At 37.2% G+C, this 15,478-nt stretch overlaps 2 protein-coding genes across 3 annotated transcripts in view; both read right to left on the reverse strand.

Moving 5' to 3' along the window:
- The window catches only part of VEGFD (vascular endothelial growth factor D), a 36,652-nt gene extending 26,811 nt beyond the window's left edge, over positions 1 to 9,841 (reverse strand). For both annotated transcript variants that reach the window (XM_037732760.1, XM_017512369.2), the window contains exon 1: positions 9,435 to 9,841. In XM_037732760.1, coding sequence (XP_037588688.1) covers positions 9,435 to 9,524 — 90 coding nt within the window. In that variant the 5' untranslated portion in view covers positions 9,525 to 9,841. The remainder of the gene's footprint in view (positions 1 to 9,434) is intronic.
- A 615-nt stretch (positions 9,842 to 10,456) lies between these two features.
- The window catches only part of PIR (pirin), a 120,340-nt gene continuing 115,318 nt past the window's right edge, over positions 10,457 to 15,478 (reverse strand). Inside the window, exons 9-10 of the mRNA XM_017512373.2 lie at positions 13,587 to 13,653; positions 10,457 to 10,774 (exon numbers count right to left, since the gene is read on the reverse strand). Coding sequence (XP_017367862.1) covers positions 10,662 to 10,774; positions 13,587 to 13,653 — 180 coding nt within the window. The 3' untranslated portion in view covers positions 10,457 to 10,661. The remainder of the gene's footprint in view (positions 10,775 to 13,586; positions 13,654 to 15,478) is intronic.

Genomic DNA, 15,478 nt, shown 5'->3' on the forward strand with positions numbered 1-15,478 from the left:
GGAATGAACAACTAAGACACTGGTAGAATCTTAAAGGCAGTATGAGTAAAAGAAGACGATCTCAAACTGTTACATATTGTATGATTCCATTTATATGACATTCCCAAAAAACCAAAATGACAATGAACCAAAAAAATCCAAAATGACAGTGAAGGAGAACAGATCAGTGATTGCCAGAGGTTGGGAGGTTAGGAGGCTGGGAGGAGGGTCTGACTGTAAAAGGATAACATAAGTGAATTTTGGGGGGGGGATGATGGAATAGTTCTGTACCTGAATTATGGTTGTGGTTATATAAATCTATACATGTGTTAGAATTCATAGAACTACACACCAAAAGGGAAAAATCCATTTTACTCTATAGTAAGTTTAAAAAAAATAAGCTGTCTTTGAATTAAGGCACTTTTTTTTTTGTTTGTTTTTAGCTATTTGACTGAGGATATGATATTTAACTTCCTTAAGACTTGGTTTCCTCATTTATAAAGCAGGATTGTTAATAATAGACAACTCATTAAGCTGATGAAGAGATTATATGAGGCCATGTGTAGGAAAGGGTCAGGTATACAGTAGGCACACAATAAATATTGGATTCCTTTCTTTCCTTTCTCAAGGTGTGTCCTATGTGTTGGGATTTAGAAGTCTGTTTTATGGCCGTTGATATTTCTTAGGAGCCAGAGAGGTAAGCTTGAAAAGAGTAAGACTTGACAACTCCAATCACAATAAATAAACATCAAAAATTAAAAAACAAGACAACTTTACCAGGGTAAATCAAAGACAAACTTTTTCTCTCCACCTTGCCTCCATCTCCTTTTTAAAATGGTTCTAGGAGGTGTTTTCAGGTAGAGGGTGAATTCTAAGGTATCTGCTCAGGCTTTACATGTCTTCAGAGGTATGTAAAGAAAAAAACAACCCACATTTTACATTTTGGTGTTTTGTTATTAGGGTCTGGCTTTACCTAGAGTAGATGACACCTGATGGTATGGGGGGTACTAACCAAGGGCAGGGAGAACACACACTTGCTAATCATTATTGGTGTAGCTATAGCTGCTGTGGCTACTCAGATGGAACCTGCCAAGGGTCTGATCTTGGTTCTCTGAAATCCAGAAACCTGGCTATTTAAGGGTGGGGTGAGCTCGTCTTTCATTTCAGAGGCCTCATGCTACCACTGGTGGCTCTGGTCGCTCTTTTCTTTATGCAATTCTATATTTAAATGAATATATACGAAATCCAGGTTGTTTAATTAAACTTAGACTGAGGAAAGGAGCTACAAATGCAGGAAAAGTGTGTGTGTGTGTGTGTGGTGTGTGTGTGTGTGTGAATGTATGTGTGTGTGCATGTGCATTTGTGTGAGTGTGTATATGTGTGTGTGAATGTATATGTGTGTGCATATGCATTTATGTGTGTGTGTGTGTGTGTGTGCATGGCTGTCTAGGTTTTTTAAGGATATACTAGGGGGCTAAAATGCCTGGGACCTCCACATCCTCCAACTTGATGAGGCTGCTCATGGTTTTCTCCCAGCCAGATCATGGGGGAGATGGTCATGTCCTGCCTTTATGTGTTTGAAATCTGTGCTGTACACAAATGCCTCTGTTCTCACTTGACACAGCTGTGCTTAGGATATGTGGGGGCAGATGAGTGTGGGATGGGCTTGAATGCCAAGACAACCCCAGACCCTCTAGAAGTATGCTCTGAATAACCCCAAGGGGTTCCTGAGGTCTGTTACAGTCTCTCTATCACTGATCTCTAAGATCAAGAGCCCAACGTCTAAGAACACCACCCAAAACCTTTATGGTGATTAGGCTATTGTTAAAAACAATTTCATTTCCACTCCCAACTCTCTGAGGGAGGGATATATTTCCCAGCCCTACTGATGTTGGGTCATATGATCTTCTTTGACCAATGGGACATTACAAGACATGATGCAAGCAGAGGCTTGAAACTCACCTATGATTGGGCTGTTTTCTATTTCCGCCATCAGTGCAAGCACATGCTCCTGCTAGCCCACTGATCAAAGGAGGATGAAAGACATGTGGGGCTAACCTGCACCCAACCTATGCCTTGAACCTTAATCCTCTGACCCCCATCTGAATCAGACATAAGAATAAGGTAGTGATGCTTTAAGTCGCTGAAATTTGGACTGCTTTGTAACACAGCATTACTGTGGCAATGGCTAACTGTTACAGCATTATTCCAGCCAAAGTATAGCATAATCCATTGGATGGGAAAAAGATCCTTATGCAAAACTTTATTGTCCCTTCTACAAAGCAGCCCTGCTGTGCCAGAGGCAGTCAGCCCAGCATACCCTCTTTCACATTTCTTCCTAAGGATCTAGTGTCCCATATCAACATCCACTGATCTCCTCTTCCTCTTATCAACATCATCTGCACTCTCTAAGATGCCCAGTCATCCCCAGTCTTGCTGTGACAATGTAGTTAGAAATCAAGTACATCATTGCAAAGTTGTTTTCACTTTTTCATTCTACTCTGTTCTTTTTGTGCAGTTTCTTAACTAGGGTGATTTTAGCATACTCATTCAATCAAAATTACACTGTTTCTAACACTCTCTATAATAGAACAGTAAGCAACAGCAAAAATTTGCTACAGGGACATCCAACATATGTCATTTTCTCTCTCCAGATGCAATGTTAGCCAAACCTAGATTTCAGGAAAGCAATACTTATCTCCAACATGCGAGTGTTATAGTTACTTAGGAATACTCAGTGAATGACAAAAAGAGAATCAGCATAAAAATTTACATTACTAAAGTTTCAGGCATAAAATTATCCTTCCCACTGGCCAAATTGAACTCCCTGTTGGTAAGACATGCAAATACTTAAGACATCTTTATTTTATAAAAACATCATTTCCACTCATATGCCTGGCACATGGGAGGCATTTCACAAATATTTACTGAGCTGAATGTGTCTTTCCTTGAGATGCCTCCTGAGAAATAAACCTGTCTCTCTTCAGCCCACTTTATCCCTTGACCAGCCATGGTTGTTTCCCGTCTTCACTAAAGTTGTTCTGAATGTGATGTGATTTTCTAAGCAAACTATACCTTCTTCCATGCATTAAAGGCGGCATGATGAAAATCAGTGAATTTTTTTCTTTTTATTCCGTCTCCTTCTACTTCTCCCAAGTTGTCTCAATACAATTCATTTTCCAGCACTGAGGTAAGATTGGGAATGTTTTTACATTCTACAGTCAAAGTTGTTCAGAAGCACTCAGAAGCCAGCAAAGTTGTGTGTCATAGTCATTTATGCTGTTTGTCAAGAATTTCCATCTCTCTGCCTTCTGAGCGCATAGTGGGATTGCACTTCCTGGCCCTTTCTGGCTAAATGAAGCAGTGGGTCAAGGGGCTACAACTAGAAGTAATACGTGTCACTTCTGGGCCAGAGAATGTAAGTGCCAGGTTGAGGCTCTCTGGGGCTCTCCCTCCCTCTGTCACAGTGATTCCTAACATTCAAGATTGGATACTCAGCCAGCTTCATCCTCATGTGGAATTGACCCCACATGAACCAGGCTGGTATAAGCAATAATGTCTCTGTTGTTTATGAGCCACCAAGACTTTGGGAGTGTTTGTTTTCACAGCATAGCCTGGCCTAGCCTGACTGATAAAGTATCTGACCGTAGTACTTTGCCATAATTTACCATGACTTTACAAACCACCTAGCAAAAAATGAAAGCATAGGTAGCATTTCTAAGGCTCTCAGGGATGAAGGAAAACATCAAGATGTCCAAGTTTGTCCAGACCTCTGTGCAGCCAGATGCTGCTTTGTTCATCTCTCTTTCAGTTACCAACAGGCTAGAATAATGGGCTCAGATTACTTCCTTTTATACCTGTGGCTCCTAAAAGAGAACACCTTATAAGATGGCTTGTGCCTGGAAGGACATTGGAGGGGTCTTTGCTACATCCAGACAAATCCTATCTTATCGCCCACAGGAAAACAGCACAGGGTGAATATACTGCCTTAAAAAATGCTTTAGAATTTTTTTTTTTTTAATCATGAAGTCAGACAAGCCATCATGAGAGTAGGTGTTGGAGATGATTTATTGTAGTAGTTCATATCCTAATCCTGGATATCTAAAAATCCTGAGGCCTAGTACATCAGTCAACAAATACTGTTTTTAGTATCTACTCTATTACAGGCTTTTCACTGGTGATTGGGATGCTGCAGTAAACAAGACAATTAAGAGTTTCTTTCCTCAAAAAGCTTGTATTCTAGTAGATGGTGACAAAGCAATAAATGCATACACAGGCAAACAAAACATGTCAGGTATGGATGTGTACCATGATGAAGATAAAATAGTATAATGATTTATATATAACACAATTGCCAAACTATGACTCATGGGCCAAATCCAACCTACAGCCTGTTTTTGTATGGCCTGTTAGCTAAGAATAATTTTTTACATTTTTCAATGGTTGAAACATATGTTTTTAAAAATTTCATGATACAGGAAAATTATATAAAATTCAATTTTTAGTGTCCATAAAGTTTAATGGGAACATAGTTACACCCTACATGATCTTCCCTGGCTACTTCTCCAACCTCAACGGCTATACTTCTGGCCTTCACTCAGCCCACCTCCAGCTGCACCAGTCCCCTGGCTAATACCCAGACATCAAAGCCAACTTGTGCCCCTATCACAGTCACTGCACTGATGGTTGCCTCTGTCTTTCTCATTTCCTTCAGGACTCTGCACAGATGTAACTGAATCAGAAAGGTCTCCTCTGATTCACCCAGTATGGTATCCGCTCCCCCTACTTGATTGTCTTCGTAGCACTGATCACACCTGACATGTTACAGATTTGCATATTGTCTGCCTCTACCCACCGCACATGGAATGCAAATTCCAAGAGAATTGAAACATTGTCTTATTTCCTGCTGCATTCACAGCCCCTAGAACAGTGCCTAGAGATACAGGTGTTCAATAAATACCAGTTGAAAAGATAAATGAATGAATTCTCAAATATTGGAAAGTTCTAATGAGAGACAAGGGAGACTCTTTATGAACTAGGACATCACAACCCGCTAAGGCTTTCATGATGCAGTAGCGGGGTGGGGGGTGGGGCTCAGGGTGTCTTTGCTGTGTAATGCCCTAGTATCTCAATAGGACTTTGAGAACTAGTGGCAATGGAGACAGAAAAGTGAACTTACCACCAGAAAAGCAAGGGAAGAAGAAATGTTTCCATCTCATCTCTGTCTCATCTCAGTCACATTTCCAATTATATACAGTTTTCACTCTCTCTGCTCATCCTAAGTTATAGGAAAAAGTTGAGCCTAGAAATGTGCTCAGAAACAATTTTACTGCCATTTGTGTGCCTATTTCTGTAGCACCTCCATCCAACTGTGGTAATTATAAATGTATCTGGGAGTCCCAGATTTTATTACCTCAAGTTCTACATGGAATCATGTGTGTGTGCAAATACTATATTCTCATTCCAGAAATTGTCTTTGGGATTTATAGTAAACGTTTATCCACCGGTCTAAAACAGAATTTTTATGTTAAGAAATAAGTCATACAAGGAAGTACTATATTGAAGATGTAAGATATTGAAGGTTCTATTTTATCCTGGGTACCAATAATATGCTATAGTGATATGAAAGTTTCAGTCACCAGTTACAAGTGAGTAACTGGGTTAAAACACATGTGTATAGAAGCATATAATTCTATACATTTATCTACAAGGTCATAAAGAAGAAATTAATGGAAAGTATTTCAGACATCTTTTGTGCCAAGGACTGTGCCTGACAGAAAAGTGGACAAGAGCTTGTTGGGCCGTTTGACCAGCATCAAAGTCAATGGACTTTCCTGTATATGACTTTGGATCTGCATATAGGGCACGGAGTAGGAGTGGGACTGCTTCCTGGAATTAAATAAGGAAAATACACCTCAGTCCTTGTTATTCAATTCACTGTAGAGACAACTTCGGGAGAAGGCAAGCGACACAAAGGTAAAGAAGTCTTGTGAGTCGTGTGGCTTCTCATGAAAGTTAGAAGTATCCCATGTTCCTGTGGATCTTGGACTGATTCTAGTCTTACACAGAATGTGAATGACTCCATCACCCAGCAATATTCTTCTACCAGTGTAATTAAGAAAAAAAGGTAGATAGGCCAGGCGCGGTGGCCCGCACCTGCAATCCCAGCACTTTGTAAGGCTGAGGTGGGTGGATCGCAAGGTCAGCAGATTGAGACCATCCTGGCCAACATGGTGAAACCCTGTCTTTACTAAAATACAAAAAGTTAGCCAGGCATGGTGGTGCACACCTGTAGTCCCAGCAACTCGGGAGGCTGAGGCATGGGAATCACTTGAACCCGGAAGGCAGAGATCAGGTCACTGCACTCCAGCGTGGTGACAGAATGAGACTCCATCAAAAAAAAGAAAAAGAAAAGGAAAAAGAGTGGATAAAAAATATAGCAGTATACAGGGAAGATAAAGCAGAAAGAAACTAATTCTGTCAGACAAAAAAATTATGAAAGCCTACCATGATCTGGTATTCCTTTGTTGCAATAGTGACATGTCTTCATCAGTGACATTGAAAAGATTTATGAAGGCTGGCTTCCGCCAGCATCTTCAGAAGACTCATAAAATTTCTGGAGACAAGAATCGTTTATTAAATAAACAAGAAATAGTGCTGGCCAGAAAGCCAATGTGAATGAGAGGACAGCAAGGTTGTACATACTTATTTACCAAATGTCCAGAGTGTCTACCACATTGTACTTAGGGATGTCACATACAGATGTGCTGATATGCATGAAGCACCCTACAGTTGTACAGTGCACATCTTGTGCAACTGTATATAACTGTCTGAGCTGTATTAAAAAGCTGGAGAAAATAGAAACAAATAAATGCCACATCTAGTCAGTAATCTGATTATATTAATGAACCATGCATAGATACTGGATTAACCTTATTTCTAGAGGAAAACATATTCTTCTTAGACTGAGAAACAATGGCTAAACAGTATACACAGTAGATTTGAAATCTCAAATCGAGGTTTTCAAACAGATTTGTCTCAAATCACATGTTCCATGCACTGTTGACTCCAAACAGCTATCATTGCAAGCACAAGTGGCAAGACTAATGAAATTAGCAGGCCTTACACCCAAATGGCATTAAACACAATTGTCCAGTGTACGGGCAGCTGTTTCATGATTGCTACAGGAAAAAAAAAATTGTTCACAGACACGTAGAACGATCTCAGAGGCAATGCTAATCTAAGCTGGAGAAGTGAACAATGTTCAAAGCTAGAAAGTGAAAACTGGGCATCACCAACCATTCTGGAAAACAGGTGGTTAGAAGAGGAGAGGTGGAGGAGAAGAACATATACATGGACCAAGTACTGTGGAAAACTGTAGAAATTTCTTATAATAAATAAAACATTTTATTTCACAAAGCAAAAAAAAAAATTCAAATACCACCATCCTAAACCATTACCATCATGAATATGTTTTCATACTAAATTTTAATTTTAACAAGAACTTTAACATTTAGAAACATGATTTCCTCTTAGATTTTCTTTTTTTTTAAGTTAGGGAATAAAGAAAGCTATAACCAATATTATATATCTCATTATCCCTTACCATCCAGTCACATGTATGCCAAAACTTCTGTTTAACTGTAGGCAATCCTTTCTTTCATATCAGAAATAATGGGGTTGGGCAGATGTAAGTTCAGTATATGTAGGTTCACTTTTTAAAAGAAATTATTTTTAAAGGAAATTCTGACATATTCTGAAAAAAACTACTAATCGTGTTAGTAAATACAGAATGAAAAAAATTGCTAAGCATATTAGTAAGTATATAATGCTTCACCCTCCATGTATAAGACTTGTCTTCTGTCACATGCAAATTCAGCTGCTTTCCTTTGTTGCTTCGTAACAAACTCATATATTAACAGTACATTCAAAGCATTTAAAACTTCACAGTGCCCAGGACACCTGAGACATTCTTGGCGCTTGTGCTCTTTAAAAGAGTTAAGCAACCTAAAGAATATGACTTATATCCAACAATTCAAAGTCTCCTTTATTACACCATCAGATAAAGTGACGTTTTACAAGGAAAACGGAAACATTTTAAAACTTGAGGAGTCCAGCACATCTAAAGGATTCCCATTTTATGAACTTACAAAAAAGCTGGATAGTCTGAAAAGTCTTACTTCAAACAAAACAGACTGTTTTCTTCTGTTACTGTTACCTATACTTACAACCAGATTCCCTATTACCTATAATCTGGCCTTGCGGTCCAATATCAAGGCTGGTGGCAGTAAAATGGAGCTGAAGACTGATTTCTCCCATGTACATTTGGAATCTGAGAAGTTAGAAAAGTGCTGGCTGCCAGACAAGGTAACTTTCTACTCACCCCCAGCTCAGTGTTCACCATTTTTTAATATCAACCCCCATCCTCACCACCAGCGCCAGCCAGGAGCCTTTTAAGACATTTTTCCCCTACAAAATTTGAATACGGATATATTAAAATACATACCGTATTTTAAAATACATACCATATGTACCTTACGTATATCTGTGCGTTATGTATCAAAAGTAAAACTTTTTTCATCCCTCCATGAACCAATTTTTCCCTGCTGGGGGTGATATCACCCCTGTTGAAAATGCATGTCCTAAACAACAGCTACAAAAACTCAAATGCACGTTTAATTGTCTTTTCAAGGCCAGAAATTTCTAAATCAATAATGATTTAGCATCACCTTAGCCAAAACAATGACATCCAAATTATTTTCAAAATAGAAGCTGAAAATATATATCAACTATGAAATGCATAAAATTGGGCCAAATATTGTTCCAGCAGTCAGTAACACTCTGGTTAATTTTTTTGCATTACTCTCAATTCATTAAGCTCTATTTGATGCTTTTTCATAGAACCAAATATTTGATTAGTGTTGAATTTTACACCTTTCAAGAAGCAAAAAACCAAACACTCTGTGAGAAAACACTTTTCTGGATGACCACAATTGGTAATTTGCAAAAACAGAAACTGTCCATAGAAAGCACTGGAATTTTCAATGTATCAAACAAACTAACCTCTGCTGCTCACAAAGACCTGAAAATAAATGGCCCACAAAGTTATCAGTTATAAAAACAAATCAATGTTTCATTAAAAAACCACTGTGCCATCTGCATATGCAATCTAGGAGAAACTTTTCTATCCAAAAAGATTGCAGACTGCTTGTGTTCTACCATAACTTCAAAAAACAACCAACTCTCACCCCAGCATCTTCAAATACTCATGGCCAGAAGTTTAGTAAGACTAATTAAAAGAACAGCCACTAACAAATGCAGGCTATATCCTGTCCAGTTTACTACCAGGATAGTTCTGCATTTTTATATTGTTTCAAAAATAGTAAGGGCAAAGAAAGTCCTCTGTATGCGCCAATAAAAAGAACTTCATTACATTAAAAATTGAGCTTACCTACCTTCACTGGTCCTTGTTCATTACTGGAGCCCTGCACCAGCTGGACGTACAACATCATGAAAATATTCACCACTACCCACTCTCCGTACATTTTGAATATTTCAATATCCACTGATTACTAAGCAGTTGACATCAGGCAGCTAGAGAAAATTGTTTCAAAAGGCATTCTCCAGAAAGAAAGTTCGAAATCCCCAAACTTCACATAGAAAACCAAATAATCAGTTGTGATCAAAATCCAATGAAATGATTTCAATTAGGCAAGGTACAATTTTTTTGCACAATCTTACAGATGAGGAGAGATGAAAAAAATGTTAAATGTTCTCATGCTCCAAAAATAATCAGAAGGCGGACATGTCTTCCACCTGAAATTAGAAAGCACTTTAAATTTATTTCATGTCCAGCAAATCAAAAAAAAAAAAAAAAAAAAAAAAAAAAAAAAAAAAAAAAAAAAAAAAAAAAAAAAAAAAAAAAAAAGCAAATCAAAAAAAAAAAAAAAAAAATCTCTCCACCGTATGCCCCAGGTTCTAGTTGCTTTGTAAGGAAGTGATGTGGCCACCAATGCTTACAGCTACAGAAAGCTGGAACCCAACTCTGGATTGAAACTTTTTTTCACAACCTTCATGGAAGCTTGCAGAAGCATGTGTCTTAAATCTGACACAGATTTTGGCAGAAAATGCAGAGAAGCCTTGGCTGTAATCCTGTTGCGTCCCTACCAATAGCAGGGCAGTTTTAAGAACTAACTCAAATGTTCAGGCCTGCAGTTATTTTAAAGCAGATAACCTGTAACATGAAACCCCAGCACATAGTCTTGACCTTTGTATCTCAGTACGATTGCTTAAGAAGGATGCTCATGCATCTGCTGCCAATGACACAAAGAAAGCAATCAAATATGATTTTAAAAACCTGCACATGCACAAAAAATAATAAAAACATCCATCCATACATGCAAAAAAAAAGGCAAACATACACAAAATGACTTTTTAAACAGAAGCTTAGTAACTTAGGTACAAATGAAGACAATGATTTTTAAAGAAACAATAATTAGGTTTATTTGCATGTGCCAGGAAATATCCTACATTTATTGTTACAGCAACCACATTATCACTCTAGTGTGGAATTCTTTAGAAGCATTGGCTAAATCAGCTTTAGAAATGGAATGCCTCAAATGGCTCGATGCCACAAATGGCAAAATTCTAGGACACATCGAGACCTATTCTTCTGCTCTCCACTAGTTTCCAATCTTTGATTTCCATGTTTTGGCCCTTTCAAACCCATTTTTTGCATTTCTGAAATCAAGAATGGCCTGAGAAATCTCTTCACTGGTGTTCATCACAAATGGACCTAGGGCAGAAACAGACATTCAGAAAGTTCTGTGTGACATTTTCCTCTACCACTAGAAACGGTATGTATTTCTGTAGTTCTTAATTTAAAACAAAATCCAAGCACATCCGAAGAGTAGAAGCTTATTTTCACAGTGTTCAATCCCCAAGGACTGTAAGATGAGTTTCTTGACTGGGATTGTGTATGATTATTGATTATAAAGACCAAACTTCAGATAAATGCAATGGCATCTCACCCATTCAGTACAGGTTTCTCATCAGCAATGGTGATCTTTTTTATTAAAAAGAGTCTTAGATTTGGTTCTATCACAACTGTTTTTGTAGTTATTTTTATAACATTAGCTGATGTCAATAACTGAACCCATCTGATATAAAGAATTGACAAATCTTATCATAGCTTTGGTGTCTACGCAGCATATAAGGCTGTATACTTATTTGAGGATTCTAAGTCATTTCTAAAAGTTAGCAGCACCTATTGACAATAAACAGAAGATTATACAAATTTCAAGTCCAAAATCATCATTCTTTAAAGTTTTCTAGGGGTTGGCAAATTTTTTTCTAGGAAGGGCTAGATAGTATGTATTTCAGGTTTTGTGAGTCAAACAGTGTCAGTCTCAACTACTCAACTCTTTCATCAAAGTGCAAAAGCAGCCTATCTATTACCTATCTATTAAGTATTTATTGAACGCCTACTGACATAGATAGTACAAAAATGAATAGGCATGGCTGTGCCCCAGTAAAACATCATTTACAAAAACATGCAGTGGGCAGATGTAGCCCATGGACCATAGTTTGCTGACGCTTTTGTCTAATTGCTGGGTCTGAACTCAGGTTTTGCTAAAAATGTACAAGAAGTCCTCCCCTAACCTACCAGGAGGCAATGTGTGTTTCTTGCCCTTTCTTCATATATTGTAGGGACAGAGAGGCAATGGACTGTCTCACTCCTGTGATCTGCTAGATAAACAAAGCCAGCTTTTATATGGCATTGACAGTGTCTTCAGAACAGTTGACAGACTTGTTCACTCAGTATATGTCCTCATCTAACCTGCAGAGGTTCCTGACATTCCTTTTATGGAACTTCTGCTCTAAGGAGGCTTTCTCTGGGAGATTATGATTAACATATAACTGTATTGCTTAGAGGAAATAAAACATTCAAATTTCTTAACCATTGTTATCATATCAACACAGATTTGATGATCACTATAATTTAAATCTTGAGAAGGAAGACACAGGATAATATGCCTTGATGATGCTGAAATCTTTGGAGAGGTTGTGGGGAATAGAATACAAGGTAGGGAAAAAAACCCAGGCAGCTAAATTCATTCATTCAATCTCCTATCTATTAAGTATTTATTTAATTCCTATTAAATGACAGACATTGTGCTAGAAGCTAGAAACATAAAGATGAAAGACAAATAAATGGCAGACTCCCTCTCCTCAAGGGCTCAAATCTAGCACACAGATATGAAAACAAATCATTATAAAACTGTGTTAAATATGGAAGGATAAAAGTATGTAAAAACTATAAAATCGGCACAGAAAGGGGAGGAGGGGAAATCCAGGAAAGGATTCACAGAGGGAGTGATGTTTGAGCAGTCACACATAGAGGAAAGGCATGTTCAGGATTAGTATGCTGGAAGAATACTGGAGGGGATAGGGGTACGGTGGTGGAAGGAGGGATCAAAGGAAGAAAAAGACTGGCAATCTGAAATGTAGGAAGAAGCCAGACCCTTCTGGGCTTTGGATGCAATCTACAGGAAGAAATTTAGACCTACTTTTGCAAGTGATTACGAATCACTGTAAGGTTAAATAGGGAGTAATATAATATGATTTATAATTTTTGAAGAAGACTTTTGCATCAGGGTAGAACAGGTGTCTAACTTGGGAGGCTGAGATGCTGGTGGAATTGTTAAGGGTATTTGAGATACAGGATATGGGAGGCTTTGGATGGAGCCAGGTGTTTGGTTCCGGGTTTTTTTTTTATATTATAGAGTCTTGCTCTGTCACCCAGTCTGGAGGGCAGGGGCGTGATCTTGGCTCACTGCAATCATTGTGTATATCTGGGAATTCACGCAAGGCGGGGAAATGCAATGGGATTTTAATGGATGTTGAATTTAATAATTAGTGAAGTGGACATGTGTTTTGTAAGCATTTATTTAAGTAATAAGTTGGGTTTTAGTTGCTTTTAGATGTTCCTCATTTAATCAAACAACAATGATATGAAGAAGTCAAAACCCAAAGAGTTGAAGTCATCGTTACGGGTACTTAAGCCAGGATTTTCTGCCTCTATGTACATTACTATTTCTGCTATATCAGTTATCTCTACTCATTTTTCTTAATAAACAAAGAATAACTTTACTATTTTAGAAATTTTAAAATACTGTTCTTAAGAGTTTCATTTTTTTTTTTTTTTTTACTAAAAATGCAATAGACTACAGGACAGTACTGAAATCACCATTGTTTTTGATAAATATAAAAAGGATGTTAAAGTTCCCAACAGACGGCAGAATCTTTTTTCAAGTTAAAATTCCCTATGACATAATACAAAAATACGATTTTTGTTCTTCCCACAGTTCCAAACTCAATATCCTACACATGATAGGCATCTAAGAAATGTTTCTTAAAAAAAAGACATGAATAAACATCATGTATATATTTCTGTCTGATGACAGAAAAATTAAACAAAATCCTCAGATCTGTAGATGGAGAGATGGGACAAAAAAAAATACAGCTATTCTTCCCAACAATACATGTATACTGTTTTCAAAGAAAAAGAAAATCAATCAAGAAAATCGTTGCCATTTTGAGCTTACCATGCTGGACAACTGGTTCTCTTAATGGCTCTCCAGCAATTAAGACAAAGTGACTTCTCTTGGGATCCTAAAGTTAACGAATAAAACATCAAACAATAAACAGGCTTATTTTCGAAGGTCAAATTGGGAACAATTTGAAATTGACATGCTAGCCACATGGGCAATGTCCCTAATTCTGAATATAATTTTCAGAAATATTTTCTGTGGAACACTCATTATGGAAATGCTTATTCCTTAAGTTGTTTAGTAGCAACTAGAACTCAAGAATAAGTGCAGGCCACCAAAATATTAACATTTTCAAATTTGAGAAGGAGAATTAAATTAAGATTTCTTTAACTGGAAATATCTTCATGACAAACTATGAGATTAAACTGGCTTATCATGGGATTTATCATTTCTCAGTAACCATATAATTTTTTTTTNTTTTGAGATGGAGTCTCATTCTTTCACCTATGCTGGAGTGCAGTAGCATGATCTTGGCTCATTGCAGCCTCCACCTCCTTATTCAAGCAACTCCCCTGCCTCAGCCTCCCGAGTAGCTGGGATTACAGGCGCTCGCCACCACTCCTGGCTAATTTTTTTGTGTTTTTAGCAGAGACAGGGATTTTATCATGTTGGCCAGACTGGTCTGAGACTCCTGACCTCAGGTAATCCACCCACCTTGGCCTCCCAATGTGCTAGGATTACAGGCGTGAGCCACCATACCCAGCCACCATATAATTTTTAAAAGGGAAGATTAGTTATGTAAATCAAAAAGAAGATTTTATCATTTTGAAAATTATTACTATTAATGTAAAATATGCCCCAGAAATATTGCACTAAATGGAACCTTATAAAAACAGCATCCAAGAGACATCTGCTCAGGCAAATTTCTCTCCAAAAGAGTCCTATTATGTTAAAGTCACTAAAAGTTTTTGCTTAGAATTAAGGATTCTATTTTTTTCCTGAAATGGGAAAAAATATTAACCATAATATCCAGCGCTAGTATGGATGCAGGGAAAAATACACGTTCATATATCATTTAGGAGATTTTCAATTGGTGCAGTAATCCTTCAAGAGAGCAATTTGACAATATGACTGAAAACCCCTCATATTTCTAATGTCCTCCGATCTAATAATGACACTTTTAGCAATATAGTATAAGGGAATTTCACTATTGTAGCACTATTTATCATAGCAGAAATTGAAAACCGTTCTCCAAAAATGAGGGGTTAAATAATTATATGTTTACAAGAAAAACTATCATATGGCCATTAGAATTCATTTTTTCAACAAATATTTAAGTGTGTAATGAAATGTTTGTAATATACTGTAAGTTTTATAAATGTCACAAAATGGTATGTATATACTACGGTTTAAAAATACCAAGATGTTGGCATTTGTTATTTCTGAATAATGGGAACTAAAGCAAATTTCATTTTCTTCTTTATGCTTTTCTGTATTTTTTTTTAAAAAATGCTACAAAAATTTGCTAATTTTAAAAGTTAAAAAGAAATATATATATTTTCTAAAGTTTGTGTTTGGGGAGTTGTTTTATAATCAAATGCATTTCTGGTTTAATAATCATTAGATCATTTCATTATATAAAACTATTAAGCATTTTAAGTAATTCACATGTTAAAGCTGTAAGGGTCCTATATTTATCAAAATCATGCATACATCATATATATATATATACAACACACACACTTTTCAGTAATTTTATTTATTAGAAATGGGTGTTTGGTTTGAAATTAAGGAGAACTGTAGTTCTGTTAGAAGTGAATTACATATATACTTAGATATACTTATATGTGGTGTTTTGTGCCCTGGTAACTTAGTTGAGACAACGTGGCAGTTAGCTGTAACAGGTAGAGTCAGAGGTGCTGCTAGACCTCAGCTAGTCCTAATCC

The sequence above is a fragment of the Cebus imitator genome, unplaced genomic scaffold (genome assembly GCF_001604975.1).
Source record: "Cebus imitator isolate Cc_AM_T3 unplaced genomic scaffold, Cebus_imitator-1.0 Scaffold471, whole genome shotgun sequence".
Lineage (NCBI taxonomy): Eukaryota > Metazoa > Chordata > Mammalia > Primates > Cebidae > Cebus > Cebus imitator.